The sequence below is a fragment of the Setaria italica genome, chromosome II (genome assembly GCF_000263155.2).
Source record: "Setaria italica strain Yugu1 chromosome II, Setaria_italica_v2.0, whole genome shotgun sequence".
Classification (NCBI taxonomy): Eukaryota; Viridiplantae; Streptophyta; class Magnoliopsida; order Poales; family Poaceae; genus Setaria; species Setaria italica.
In genome coordinates, this window is record NC_028451.1 from 5,193,035 (window position 1) to 5,207,153 (window position 14,119).

Here is a 14,119-nt window from a genome sequence, read left to right on the forward strand (position 1 = left end):
CAAACCTCTTCAAAAGTTTCATCACACTACAGCAGCAGGACGATCAGTCAGAACTCGCTGGACCAGAAGCAGATGTAAACAAGAAAACAACGCAAACAAGCCAGATATGCCTCTGCCCCAGACAACACTAACAAACTTGTGTAGATCAAATGCATTTATCTGCAGCATTAAAAACGCCACGACGACAATCATCTTCCTATATCTCATATCAGCTTCACATTCTCTTTACTCAAAACCCAGACTGCATACGGGATTATGCTGTTCTGATTTCTGTTTCACAACACAACTGAAGGAAGAGCTGAACAAATTGGATCGAGTGCCCTAATCAAAGAAAAGAAGGGGCAAACATCCATTTCCAGACCTGCAAGTAACCTAGCAGTACAGCTCTGAGCATCACTGATGCAAAATTCATCCATGATTGAAGCACAGCAGTCTCGCCCAAGTAAGGCCAGCAGACATTCAAAGATCAATACTGCAACAGAGTTCAACAGGACTATAGTTATTGGGTGCAAACTGCAAAGTAATTACACAAGCATAATGAAGGAACCAGGATCACACTGCCAACATAGTAATAATTCAAGTACTGAACGGTTCAGACTAATAAAACAAACTGCACTGCTGAATAACACAGGGTTGATTGGTTGAAGAGCAAATGTAAACACTGACTCATAGTTGAAACACACTAGATGTCACTGTTCCGCTGCAAGGTAACCTTCAATAGCGATCATCATAAGCACGAGCTCCAGCTCCCCTGCTAGGACGGTCATAGGGGGCGGGTCTATCACGGTAACTGCCACCAAAGCGAGCAGGCCCAGCAGCACCACCCCCTACACGTGAACCACCTCTGCCATATCCACCACTGCTCCTAGAATCATCACGGTAGTAACCTCCGCTGGACCGCCCACCATCTCTTTCATAGCTTCTTTCCCTGGCAAAGCCACTTGATGCATAACGATCTGCACCACCACCATACCTGTCACCGGAATAGCGATCTGCTGCTGGTGCATACCGATCACTAGCATAACGATCACGCCCAGCACCATAATATGTATCCCTGCTGTCCATGTAGCGCCCACCATCATATCGATCATCATCATACCGAGCAAAACGATCTGATCCGCCAAAGCGATCACCACGTCCCCCAGTGCCACCACCGTATCTTGAAGCGGGAGAGTACCTTCCAGTTCTACCACCTCCATCTGAATAAGGACATTCACGAGCCCAATGTCCAGGGCGGCCACATTTGAAGCAATCATCACTCGCAGCTGGAACTACATCACCTCCACTGCGATATCCACCTCTGGCACCAGATGAGTAACCACCACCTCCACCACCACCACCGCCGCCACCGCCACCATAGCCATAGCCATCATCAGCATTCCTAGGTTGAGCTTTGTTCACAGAGATATTTCGACCATCCAGTTCTCCATTATGCATTCCCCGAATGGCAGCATCCACAGCTCGAGGTTCTGAAAATGTGACAAATCCAAATCCCCTGGAGCGGCCTGTGTCCCTTTCCACTACAACCTATACATACAATGAAAATGAACCCATGGAAGATAGAAACCAAATATAACAGGAGCAGCCAAAAATTCTATCACAAGCAATGACATGCAAATACAACTTGGGTGATATGAAATGAGAACAGCTGATGTATATTATGCAAACCAGTGATACCATCTCACACGACTGTAGAAGGTAACAGTCAGTCCTCGTACCACAGCTCAAACATTGTAAGCAAATGAAAATCTGCTTTAACTGCCGACTAGTGCAGAACGCTAATGATTACTATAGCCAGAGGTCAGAACTGGAAGCATCAAGCATGTGACCACAAGTGACATTGATGATTCTGAACACTTCTGTGTGAGGCCCATGTGCTGCAGTAACCAGTAAACTCCCATCCAACTGAACTGAGACCAATTACTTTTGGCCAGCAGTATAAGCGGACAACAATAATTTAAGAAGCAAACTTCTAACATGAACAGGTCAGATTTTAGTTACCCTGCCAGAAGCTTCAAAAAAAACATAATCAGAAAGCCTAAATGGGATGTTTTAGTCTTGATATTCCTTTGCATGCTTAGCATTTCCGATTCAACGGCAAGGGAGTTGACAGAGAATAATGCTCTCCCAATGATGTAAACACAGATGAGCATACAGCCCTCTTCAGCATCACCTATACTGCCTCACTACTGAAAGGACATAGTTCCTCTGCTTTTCTTATCAAACTGATCAGGACAAATGATGCTACCAAACTTTGCTGTATGTTCATATCCAGCGCTGGCAATCGTTTACTTCCGGTATGTTCATATCCAGCGCTGGCAACAGTTTACTTCCGTTGAACTCATTAACCATGCCAGTTACAAATCATTTTCTGTGATCTAAAGCTGACAACAGTTATCTTTATGTACTAATATGGCAAAGACAGGTCTCTGGTTCTGCCCACAAAACAGAGCGCATCTATCAAAACTGAATCTAACGGTTCAGACACCTCCAATTGATTTTGAAAAACATCACCCCAAAAATGCTAACCAGTGAGCTCAATTGATTAGTGAGTTTCTTTTTCCTGCAACTTTGCTAACATCCTAGCATATGGAAATGGAAGTAACCACAGCCTCTGCGAATCAGTGTTGATTGGAATTGGAGGACTGAGGTTCAGAAGAGCCCTAACATGTACAGAAGAAAGAAACACCACATGCTCCAGTTAACAATTCAAAAAAAATGCCCATTACCTTAGTTACCAAATCTATTAAACTGGAAAAGGACTTTTTTTAACAAGCAACACCCCAAAACAAACACAAATAACGCATGCTTTTATTATATAGGATTGCTACAAAGTAGGAACTTAAGAAGTACAACTTAATTCAAGGAAAACAGTTCCAAATAGTTGTTACGGAGAAAACATGGAATCAGAATTGTGACAACTGAAAATAAAACTCCACAGTTCTTAAATAACTAAACTAACATGCCACAGTCAACAAGCAGTTTCATTATCTGGTTTCCTACATCTTTTTTGTTTGTGCTTCCTGTATCTTAATGAAATTGTTTGATTGCTAAACTATAATACCCACAAAATTATATCTGCAACTAATGCATCAGACTATTACCCAGAAGGGAAACAGATCCATAAACCAGTATACCACAGTAACAATCTCAACAATTATTCTAATTCTAGGGTGCGCTTCTTCGTTCACCTACAGATACAGCCTAACAATTTATCCATCAAACCACACCAAAACAGGGGATCCCAACTAAACAGCCTCCAATCCCCGCAAATCACAAGCATCACGGCAGGGCGGAGTCGTCGCTATACCTGTGCGTCGATGACCTTGCCGTACTGGCCGAAGGTGCGCGTGAGCGTGCCCTCCGTGGTGTCCCACGACAGACCGCCCACGAAGATCCGGCCCACCTTCTCCTCCGCCATCCGGGTCAAATCAAAATCCCCTCGCCGCCGCCGCCAACACCTGCACCGGAACCCGACAACCAAATCCCGTCAGAAAAACCGAATTTTCGCACCAACCTGCGCGAATCGAGTCCCGCTAGGACGAGGGGAAGCGACGGCGGCTCACCTCGCGCGAAGACCTAGGGATTGCTCGGGTCGTGGAGGCGCTAGGGTTTAGAGAGAGGGGATGTGACGCGAAGAGGAGAGGGGGGATCTGGAGCCTCCTATATATATCACGGGAACGGGCCGCACGGGACTGGCACGTGTCGTCCGTTTGGTGAGATTTTTTCTGCGTCCCCTTTTATTTTCCTTTTCAGGAAAACAATAATAAAAGATGGACTCGGAAAGGAATTTTGCTACATCAAGGTTTGTCATCCTCCTTTTCTGTTCCGGTAATGCTCGTGCGTCCGGAATTTAAAAAAAAGTCGAACGGCTTGATATATATTCCAATAGTTAAGTGTTGGTGTTGCAATTATTGTTTCCGTATGTTTCACAGTAAATGTTATATGAAATATAGTGTTCATGTTGCGGTGGAAATTTTCGATCCCGAGTCGAACGACGTAGTCATTTTTTTTTTCATATTTTTCAATGTTGCAACCGTAGATTTTTTATATTGCAGATGTTTTGTTTTGATGTTGCAACATCTCCCATCAGACGTCCGGGCGCTAGCAGTGCCGTTTTTTTCTTTACACAGCTACGATTCCCTTCCATTTTCTACAAGATTGATAACTGCAATATTGTTCACTTTTAACACTTAGATATAAAAAAAATCAATTTTCAACGTTTGCTCAAAATTCAGCGTTTCCATGGTGTTGAGGTGGCAATGTGGCTAACGACTAACGATATCCTAACTTTTAAAAATTAAGATAATGTCACGTAAATCATAGATTATTTATAACCTAAAAACTTTCTTAGGTGAAAAAAGTACAATAGGACCGTAAAAACTATATTTAAAACTAAACTAATCCCTTTTTAATAAGTATTGATCCAACTAAATTTCATATCGATTCTTTTAGGTCTAGAATAAAGTTATGTGCATTAATTTTTTCCAAAATGTTTATAGATATTAATAAATTACCAAATTAGTGAGATCACGCCCCAATTTATAAAAATACTATAGCTTTAAAAAACACGATAAAAAACAAATGCATAGTATTAAAAGTAACTTGCTTTGAGTGAACTGAAGTTTAATTAGCACACAAAAACTTAAATTATTTAGTGGTTTTAGAAATATAGATAAATCATACTTTCTTTGTATACAAAAGAATAGATACTTCCTAGAGCAAGTGAACGTAATTTTAAAACTTTTAAAGTATTCTACGAACTTTAAAATACAATGACAAGTTTTAATATTTTTCCTTTTTAAAAAGTACATTCCAGCACACGTTCTCCTCCTTTTATAGAGTTTCTAAGAAGTTTTATTTTAAAACTATTGTTTGTAGAAAGTTTCTAAGAAAAATTCTTTTTAAACAAATGTAAAATATTCTTAGCATAGAAAATTAGAAATGTCCAAAAAGTTTATAAAAAAAATAAAAATAGAAAGAAATTGTAAAGGGAGAAGAAGAAGAAGAAGGAACTCCAATCTTGTCATCAAACAAAGTTTTGAAATAAATTAGCTAAAAATATATTCAAAAAGATGTTGTACAACAATAAAAATGTTATGAAAAAGTTTTGCAAAAAAATATTCTAAGATTTGTCCAAAAACACTTATTTAAAGGTGTGCTGCATAAGTTCTCCAAAGATGTTGACCAACAAAAAAAAGCTAAATGTATATGTTGCTCGTAAAAGTTGTTATGAAGAATATGTGCTGAGCAAAACTATGCTGATAAGCTTGTCTAAAAAAAGTCAAGTATAAATGTTGTATGCATTACTTTATAACTTTCCAAAAAGTGGGAAATTGTGCAGATGATTTTTTTTAAACAGTGACGCCATGGTTAGAAATCGCTAGTTGATTTCCATCGAGTGCGAGCATGAAACCCCGAGAAGAAGTCAAAGAGGGAGATGCGTCCTCACCAGCCGCTAACACCCATTTTCCGGCATACCCTTCACATTTCTAACTAAACCACGAGAAGAGCTGAGAATCAAAAACGAACTATTTTTTCCTTAGTTAAGAACAAGCCCTTTTAAGATTTTATTATTTTATCTTTTAATCATTGTGTAATGCTGGCTACCTTTAATGTTCAGCTCCAAAATGTCCTTTTCAACCTAGTTCACCACCAAAATGCTGATCCTAGGATATACGTGAAACAAGAATATATAGCTGAACACTGATGACATTTCCACATGATCAATTAAACATCTAAAATAATTCAGTTCCTACAGAGATCACAGAAAGGACTTCCTAGTGGTCTAAAAGGACTTCCTAGCTAAATCCATCCTTGAATTAATTAACACGGGGCTAATTGGGATCATTTGTTCATACTATAGATATGACAAATTGACAATTAAGTCCTGAAATCCTGGGTTGGGTTATCAGCTGCCCCCATTGATTACACAAACCGGAAAACAATGAATGTAGATCCACATAGGACTTGAGCTCTTTTTTCTTTTCCAAACTATTCCAGTCCATGTCCTACTTCCTTGATGTGAGGCCTGTTTTGGTTAGAGAAGATATAAAAACACTAAGCAATGAATCATTTTGAAACCTCTGCACCTCAAATGCTGAATTCCCCACATGAAGGAATGCAATCTTACAATGTCGCAACAAAAATGAAATGACCATTAAACTTACCTTTTGTGAATAAATAGATGATGGGAAGAAATAAAGCCTACATACTTCAAATGAATCAATACCAACATTTATAATTCATAGGAGATTGTTGATGTCATATTCCTCTGTTCTTGCTCTCTTCAATATTTCTGTCTGCATGGTGAGAGTTAGTCAAGAGTGCACAATAAAGAAGATTTCATGAATCATAAATTTAGTGCACATGTTGGAAATAGATTGTCAGAAAACAATGTTCCCATACAACCCTCATTACATATCCTCTTGTGTTATTCAAAATAGCATCTCAATATAATTTGGATACAAAACTGCTGGACACATTATACAGCCTGAGAAGAATGAGGCAGCTATCCATAGTTTAAAAAATTTACAATCATAAGATATACTAACCTGAATTCGGGTGGTAATGCATCCAGCACCCTAGTTTTGAATTTTGACAATGTTACAAACAGGCTATAATATCACCAAAATAAATAAATAAATATGATAAATAAGTATTGCATACCTGAAATTGTTTCACCGCCCAAGATACATCGCTCCAGGTTTTTGATTGTATGTCCTCCCACAATAAAGGTACTTGAACTGACTCCACATGTTGGACAAGCCTTAAGCCACCTGTTACAGGTATACAGAATATGATACATCAAATAGCAGCAGGTGATGCTCAAAACAAGGTAATGACATACCAGCAGGTGCTTCAAGTCTGAGAGGGAATATTCTTACTTGTAACAAAGGCTTCTTGCCAGAGTTCATGCTTGGACCATGATGGAGAGATCTCTCGTACTGGGATTCCAATATCATTGCACACCCTGTTCGAAACAAATAGAACTTCAGTTACAAGGGTTCAGCATTTGGTATTAACTTCAGTTACAAGGGTTCAGCATTTGGTATATCTCTAACTCATAGTAGCTCAGTCAGGATCCCACTATCCCAGTGTGAATTATTTGCCAGCCCCCACTTATGCAACCCCTTTAGTATGCCATTATCAGGCCTAGTATATATCCACTGGACCTAGTGCAGGAGAACAGAGGGCAAAAACTGTAAAATGAAGGAAGGTAATCTCAAACTCGACATAAGATTGATTCCAGCTACTTTTACAAAGTATCCTGAAATTTGCTTCACAATCTGTTGATTCATATAAGATAAAAAGATAAAGGCAAATCACATGGAATTTAAAGCAGTTAAATAATATTTACTCTATCACTATCTGACGAATGATTCCAGGGAGAATTCCATCACTTATTGGAGCTGTTTGCACTTCAAACTTGTTTTCCAATGTTTGAACAGTAAAAGGTTCTTTCCTCTGATGTTCCTCCTATAGAAATGTTTAAATTGTTATACAAAGGAACTAGCACTATAACCCAAGATGATAATGCATTTGTTTGGGCTCAGAAAAGATGTGTAGATAAATACAGTGAATATTACAAATCTAAGTGCAAGTGATATATATGTTGCAGGTGCTATACTGCTATTAAGACATATCAAAGTTAAAACATACTAACGTGGTAACAAAATCTAAGAGGTGTGATAGTATATGGTCATTTATTTACATCCCAAAATTACTGCAAAGGAAGACAGCAAGATTTTTTTCCTTTTAGCCTAAACTCTAATCTGCACTTATATGATGATAGCATAACAAAGCTGAGGCATCATACAAGACCGCAGACATAAAAGACTAAAAGAGTACAGTTAGAATGACCAGAAATTTGTGAAATGCATGTGACTTTCACTTTAGATTGCACTTTTGGACTGCACAGACGGTTTAACATACTATATTCACTGCTCTGATGAACAATAGCATGAGACTTGTGAACTGATGAGTAGCACGAACTCTATACATTGGCATCCAGTACAGCTGTTTAAGTGTCACCGCACAAGGATTGTTCTTATAGGCTACTTTGTTAAATCACAAGCTATCATTGATGGACAATGCGGATGACTCACCTTTTGGCAGACAACAAAGAAGTTCGTGACAGAGCCTTCAAGAATGTGATCCCCATCATTAGTCAACAAAAGCTCTGTGACCCCAGGAGGCCTCATCTTTTCCATACTCTTCCGCATCCTGCATCCAGAGGTAACAAATACTAACTAGCTCAGTTTTGTTTCAACCACCAACCAAAACTTGCACAAAAATTGTACATAAGGTGGAAAAATGATACAGAACCAGGACATCGCAGCAAGGAGAAGAAAATAAATAAAAGAAAAAAGCGAAAACAGCAGCTACCTGGCCCAAGGCGCGTACTTGGCGGCGGCGGCGTCCCTCCCCGTGCCGGCCACGGCAACTCTGGCCCCCGAATCTCCGAAGACCGGAGGGGTATACGTCCCCACGTGGACAAAGACGTCGAGGCCATCGCTGGAAACGGAATCGCCTCCTCTGATCAGGGCCGTGAGCGCCAGATCGTCCTCCTTTACCGTGAGCATCCTGCTGCGCATCTCGCGAACGGCGAGCCGCACGGAGGGGTTGACGAGAGCATGGATGGGCGTTTCGGAGAAGAACGAGTCGAGGGAGCGCGGTCGAGGGAGTCCGAGAAGGTGAGGGTGGGAGCGGGCGAGGAGGGTGGCGGATTCCGCGAGGCGGCGGAGGTGGCGGGGCCACCAGAGGAGGCTGCCGCGGGCGGTGGTGTAGGCCCCCGGGGTGGCCTCGAGGAAGGCGGCGGCGGAAGGGGGAGCGCGCGGGGAGACGGCGCCGTTGCTGACGAGCACCGCCGCCGCCGGCGACGACATGCTGAGGAGAACGAAGGGAGCTACAGGCCCAGACCAATCCAAAACAAATATGGGCTTTGATGGGCCTCCTAATCGATGGGCTTTGCTGCTAAAATTATTTCTGTTAGAAGCCGAATCAAAATAGCTTTTGAAAGATGGCAGTGCAGTCTTCATTGGATGAAAGATTTTGGTCACTGCAAATGTTACTATTTGCAGAACAGCAGGAGTTCCCAGACTCAGGAATACTACCACTCATCGAAATACTGCTAAACTGGACGCAGAAGAATAGTTGAAACAATTTAAGACCTTTGTTTCCACTGACTTATAAACCCGTCACATCGAATGTTTAGATACTAATTAGAAGTATTAAACGTAGACTATTTATAAAACTCATTACATAAGTGGAGGCTAAACGGTGAGACAAATCTATTAAGCCTAATTAATCCATCATTAGCAAATGTTTACTGTAGCAACACATTATCAAATCATGGACTAATTAGGCTTAATAGATTCGTCTCGCCGTTTAACCTCCACTTATGTAATGGGTTTTGTAAATAGTCTACATTTAATACTCCGTTTAACCTCCACTTATGTAATGGGTTTTGTAAATAGTCTACATTTAATACTCCTAATTAGTATCTAAACATTCGATGTGACACGTGCTAAAAATAAGCAAAGAGAACTAAACACCCGCCATGGTCCATGAGCGCCCAATTGTATTTACCGGAAAATGAAGGCAATTACAATGATATATGTTGCTCTTCGGCTCCTGAATATTGAAGGGATCATCCACTTCGTTTTCAGCAGGCTCACCTCGTCTCACTGAATGGAGTAGTATTTCTGAACCTGAACCGCCCAGGGAACGTGGTGCCTTCTTGAGATTGCCACAATCTATTCATCAGTTGGTAGCCAGGAATGATTCAAGGAAGAGGTAAACATGGCTCCATGAATGACTGTAGCAATGTGAAGTTCCAGAAGGACTGAAGAACCGAAAATATATATGATAGCAGCCTGAAAAAAGAATCCTTGTTCACTGCAGAAGGGCTTTACAAATTCAGCTTCTAAACGGGATCGAAGAAGCAGAGATCTAATTTCTGGACTCGCAAAGTGAAACAATGTTTGCAAGCATCAAAGGCCACGCAGGTAACTAAAATGATGTTAGTTCAGGTGATGCGCCAGTGAATAGTGTTCTATCCAATACAAAATTATTCAGGATTACCGCACCTGTAAAATGGTTTGCAGATTGTTAAAGCAATGGACAGGTTTAGCAAGAACAGCAACAAGTTTTCAACTTGTGATGGACTCAACAATCCACCACTCAGACTTTGATATCATCAGGGCAGCACATGATTACATGAAAATGCTTGGGTTCCTTTTTTTTCTTAATTCTAAGGTTTGCCTCTTTATCTTTAAGAAGAGTAAATGCACCATGTAGAGCTAATAACAATATTATGCAAGTTCTTAAGGCGCTGGAGTTTCACCTGAAACACCATAAAAGTTGCCCAGACTGCAATACAGACAAACTAGGGGGAAAAAGTGAAAAACCCATCATGCTGGTAAAACATCAAACTACTCTAGAAGAGAATTTGTCATAATACTCACTACTTGAAGGTCAACATACAAGTCGTCCATGCAAACCTAGCTTCATTTCATTTGTCTATTGTTCTTGGAGAAATTGGTGGAAGCACAATGCTCCCAAAGTTCAACTACATAGGAGTGTTACTTCAAGGTAGGTAACGTGTGCCATATTCTGTCAAACGTTTTCCAATCAGAGACGCTTGAGCACTGGCACTGTATGCATTACTCCCTAAAGGTTCAAACTGCTGTTATACATAGTTTAGGTTTTTTTTTTTATAAAAATAAGTTGGAAACTGGGCATCTTTTTTACGTAGTACATACTATTAGTCTAAACAACATATATGATACAATCACTAATCTTCCACGGCACTTCTAAAACAAGAAATCTCTGCTGTGTCTAAAGTCTCCTATTAATTATCTGGACCCAGTATTTCTTCAATAGCATACTTGCAAAAAAAAACAAAGAAAGAAAGATATTGAAACTATCTGTACCACATAATCAACAAAGAAAAAATCTGGACAACTATCTATACCACATAATCAAGTAGAAAGCTTTCAAGGTCAATTTGAAATCTTTCAGTTTAAACTTATGACCGAAAGCAGTGTTGGTAAATGGTAACACATGAAAAATTTTAAACATCAGCATAAATAAACAAACACTGGACGGATGAAAGAAAATTCGATATTGCAAAATTACTCTCAACTACTGATACATGCAACAAAGGAAAATTGTACGTAAAAAATATCCCACATTCATCTTCTGCATCTCTACCAAAACTGGTCTGGAAACTATATAATTGGGCAGCTTTTGAGCTTACTATGACAGTTGACAGATATTTCTATTTAGGCCGTCAAGTATTTACAATATATGGAAGATTCGTTTGTTCAGCATAAATAAGCACATACAGGACTGAGGAAATAAAAATCACAGTTAGTAATCACTCACTACTAAAGCCAACCAGAAAAAGATACATGTAGGATGATTATAATTCTGAAAACACAAAAGGTAGCAGTTGAAGGTTGAAACACATAAATTGAGGTCTTAACGTAAACCAGCACAAGCTTGGCAACTGCATTCAATAAGGTAACTAGCATATGTAAAGCTGCCTTACATACATGTCTCTCAACTAGCATGTAGTATTAATTTGACCAAAAAGCATGAAAGGGAATACGTCCAAATCACCCAGCAATGTATCAGCTAGTTCCAACAGATTTCATTCACCCAAGTTGCTACTTGTTAGCTTCTCCATAAATGATGGTCAATGTCCCCATGAGTACCCCAAAAGCAGCATTTCAATGTCCATTTGTGTAACAACCCAGCCTAGGAAAACGGCTCATGCCCACTCCACACGCTGAGTGGACCACACCTACACCGCAATCTGCTTACGCTTTCGTCCTCGCTTTGCGTAAAAGGGTTAACCCGAGGTTGCAATGCTTCCTAGCACCGGCTATTTAAGTTGGCCTCACTCTCCTTTGGCTAGCAGTATGGGACTAAACACATACATGCTACCTGGTGGAGTGGCCATAAGGCCATTTCGGCTCATGAGCCTTAAACCACTCCCACCCTCAAGGACTCGACGTCCTCGTCGAGCACCAACTTACCTGCACATGTATGCTCCATGACATGATTAACTATTTTGGGTTGTTACAATTTGTAACCACCAACTCCATGAAATTGGGAACATATGGAGTAAGAGAACCATAGTTGTGTCCAAGAGAGTGGAAAGCATGCAATTCCTTACTGTCCATGTCATATGATATCAGCTTCTGGTTGCTCTTTTGAACAATGAAAATCAAATTGCGATCAGGATGAACGGCGAGCACATTGATGTTATAACCATAATGGCAACTCATTTGTCCAAACAGCTCCAAGAAGCTCACCCTGTGCTTGAGGACCCATTCTTCTGTATCATAGTCGTCAAGAACCCAAATGGAGAGTCCAGCCCATTTTAAACAGTTTCTTTCTCGTTCCTCCAATCTACCCACACAATGCAGGCGCCCTTGGGATTGACCAACAACAAGTGGGAAACTGCACTTATCTGGCCAGGGAATGATCCTACACGTCTTCCCTCCCCTATCCACCGCAGCTATCCGATACTCCTCAAGAAGGAAGATGACTAAATGCAACATGTTATTAACAAAGGCACCGCCAAACATGGATTTCAGTATGGCTCCACCATTAACCCATTGTTCCAATCCACCTTCATCTTGCCATGAACTCTGTTGGCTTGCCCTGTCACTCCAAACCCTGGTCTCAGACGAGTAGGCACGCACCTCAATCTCACCCATAAAATCCTCCTGGCAGATATGGACCAAGTGAAAGTGGGGCGATACAGCCGGATCAAAAATCAAATCGGTGCGCTCTTCTAAGGGATCAGGACAGGCACAGCCTGCGCTGGGCACGGCCACCCATTCCTCAGTGGCGGGGTTGCAAACGACGTAGGCCGGTGCCGTGGCCGGATTCCCACCGTCCTCAAAGAGGAGGAGCCCATTGCAGGAACCCAAGAGCCTAATATTCCTGATCCCGGGCAGCTTCGTCAGGAAGGATGAGGAAGGTTCGGCGAGAGGCGCGGATCTCCCCGGCAGGCTGATGAAGCGCCAGCGGAAACCGCCGGCGGCGCCGGCTCCGTCGCTGCAGAAGAAGCCTTCGAGGGTCTGGGGGAGCCGCTTGCGGTGGAGGGGGTCGGCGATGAGGTCGCGCCAGGGCTTCGAGACGCACTTGAATCGGCTGATGGACCTCGCGGGGACGCGGGAGAGGATCTCCACGATGGCGTCGTCGGGGAGGCCGTCCGCCGCCGCAGCCGCGGCACCGCTCTTGGCGTCGAGGCACTCTTCCATACCGCTGACCGCGAAGCTGAGGAGATGGAGAGGTGAGGGGATGAGAGCGCGCGCGCACCAGAGAAGAAGAGAAATGCAGCGAGCCAGCTACAGGCGGGGCGGAGCGTACCTGCCGCCGGAGGCTGTCGGGATCGCCAAGAGCGCGCCGCCGCCGGTGAGTTGGTAGGGAGTGTGGGTGGCTGTTCACAAGCGGTTGACGTTGACTTGACGGGTATTCTCTGTAGTCCGGAGATGTGGGAAGCTCCGTTTGGCCATGGGAGGCCCAGCGCCTCAGCCGAGCCCCTGGTACCGCCAGCCCAGCAGCCCAGCAGCCCAGCACAGCAGCACTACAGAGCCCAAAGGTCCAGCCTCAACGCGGTCAAAACACACATTCGGGAAGCCCAAAATTTTGAAATCAACCGAGAGATGGTATTCAAATGAATTTCATAATAATTTGATATTATAGCAATTGGTAACATACTGCAAGAGATATTGAAGGTTCTCCTAAAAAGTAGGACTTACATTAATTGATGAATATATGGAGTGAATCATCTCCTTAGGCGATCCAGGGTTCATGGACAAGACTCCAACCAGTGAGGAAAAATAGTTTACAAGTGATAAAATTCCTAAATAAAAATGTGAAAGGCAACAGGTTGCAAATTAACTCTTTTAGTTCATACTTAATACTCAGAATTTCCTAGCTTTCTTTTAAATGTACTTGTGACTTGGACACCTGGAATATTTGAACAACGAGCATTACTCCCAGAAAAAGGCGTTTGCAAAATATCTAGAGAAAAGCAATGGCGACTTGGACATTGCATGGAAACTATTTCAGAAACCATTTTTAAAAACGAGGA

General features: G+C 41.9%; 3 protein-coding genes across 6 annotated transcripts; all 3 read right to left on the minus strand.

Annotated features, from left to right (window-relative positions):
• Positions 1-172: 172 nt before the first annotated feature.
• On the minus strand, positions 173-3,686 carry LOC101753731 (glycine-rich RNA-binding protein RZ1C). The gene is made up of 3 exons (XM_004955644.3): positions 3,567-3,686; positions 3,311-3,461; positions 173-1,527 (listed from the first exon to the last, which is right to left on the minus strand). Exons 2-3 carry the CDS (start codon positions 3,419-3,421, stop codon positions 715-717), a joined length of 924 nt encoding a protein of 307 aa, XP_004955701.1. The 5' UTR covers positions 3,422-3,461; positions 3,567-3,686; the 3' UTR covers positions 173-714.
• A 2,008-nt stretch (positions 3,687-5,694) lies between these two features.
• Positions 5,695-8,960, minus strand: LOC101754135. 4 transcript variants are annotated; one of them, XR_002676270.1, is made up of 8 exons: positions 8,389-8,959; positions 8,109-8,226; positions 7,361-7,479; positions 6,888-6,973; positions 6,670-6,779; positions 6,555-6,584; positions 6,140-6,302; positions 5,695-6,108 (listed from the first exon to the last, which is right to left on the minus strand). XR_002676270.1 is itself a non-coding variant. In XM_022823961.1 (8 exons), the coding sequence occupies exons 1-7, from the start codon at positions 8,886-8,888 to the stop codon at positions 6,246-6,248; spliced, it is 1,020 nt and encodes a 339-aa protein (XP_022679696.1). In that variant the 5' UTR covers positions 8,889-8,960; the 3' UTR covers positions 5,695-6,031; positions 6,237-6,245. The 4 variants fall into 4 exon arrangements, 2 of the variants coding, with proteins under 2 accessions (XP_022679696.1, XP_022679695.1); XR_002676269.1 differs by having other exon boundaries at positions 5,695-6,031; positions 6,171-6,302; positions 8,389-8,958; XM_022823961.1 differs by having other exon boundaries at positions 5,695-6,031; positions 6,237-6,302; positions 8,389-8,960.
• Positions 8,961-11,265: 2,305 nt separating this feature from the next.
• LOC101754647 (putative F-box/kelch-repeat protein At1g15680) lies at positions 11,266-13,492 on the minus strand. Its single transcript, XM_004955646.3, has 2 exons — positions 13,393-13,492; positions 11,266-13,299 (listed from the first exon to the last, which is right to left on the minus strand). The coding sequence occupies exon 2, from the start codon at positions 13,281-13,283 to the stop codon at positions 12,078-12,080; it is 1,206 nt and encodes a 401-aa protein (XP_004955703.1). The 5' UTR covers positions 13,284-13,299; positions 13,393-13,492; the 3' UTR covers positions 11,266-12,077.
• Positions 13,493-14,119: the final 627 nt, after the last annotated feature.

What these genes read in the sequence shown, in the direction of transcription:
- LOC101753731 (XM_004955644.3), bottom strand. Translation starts at nt 3,421, where the DNA reads ATGGCGGAGGAGAAGGTGGGCCGGATCTTCGTGGGCGGTCTGTCGTGG. An exon ending in GCAAGGTCATCGACGCACAG is followed by an intron (nt 1,528 to 3,310) that starts GTATAGCGACGA and finishes TTGTATGTATAG; the next exon opens with GTTGTAGTGGAAAGGGACAC.
- LOC101754135 (XM_022823961.1), bottom strand. Translation starts at nt 8,888, where the DNA reads ATGTCGTCGCCGGCGGCGGCGGTGCTCGTCAGCAACGGCGCCGTCTCC. An exon ending in ATTCGTCAGATAGTGATAGA is followed by an intron (nt 6,974 to 7,360) that starts GTAAATATTATT and finishes TGTTTCGAACAG; the next exon opens with GGTGTGCAATGATATTGGAA. An exon ending in GGGCGGTGAAACAATTTCAG is followed by an intron (nt 6,585 to 6,669) that starts GTATGCAATACT and finishes ATTCAAAACTAG; the next exon opens with GGTGCTGGATGCATTACCAC.
- LOC101754647 (XM_004955646.3), bottom strand. Translation starts at nt 13,283, where the DNA reads ATGGAAGAGTGCCTCGACGCCAAGAGCGGTGCCGCGGCTGCGGCGGCG.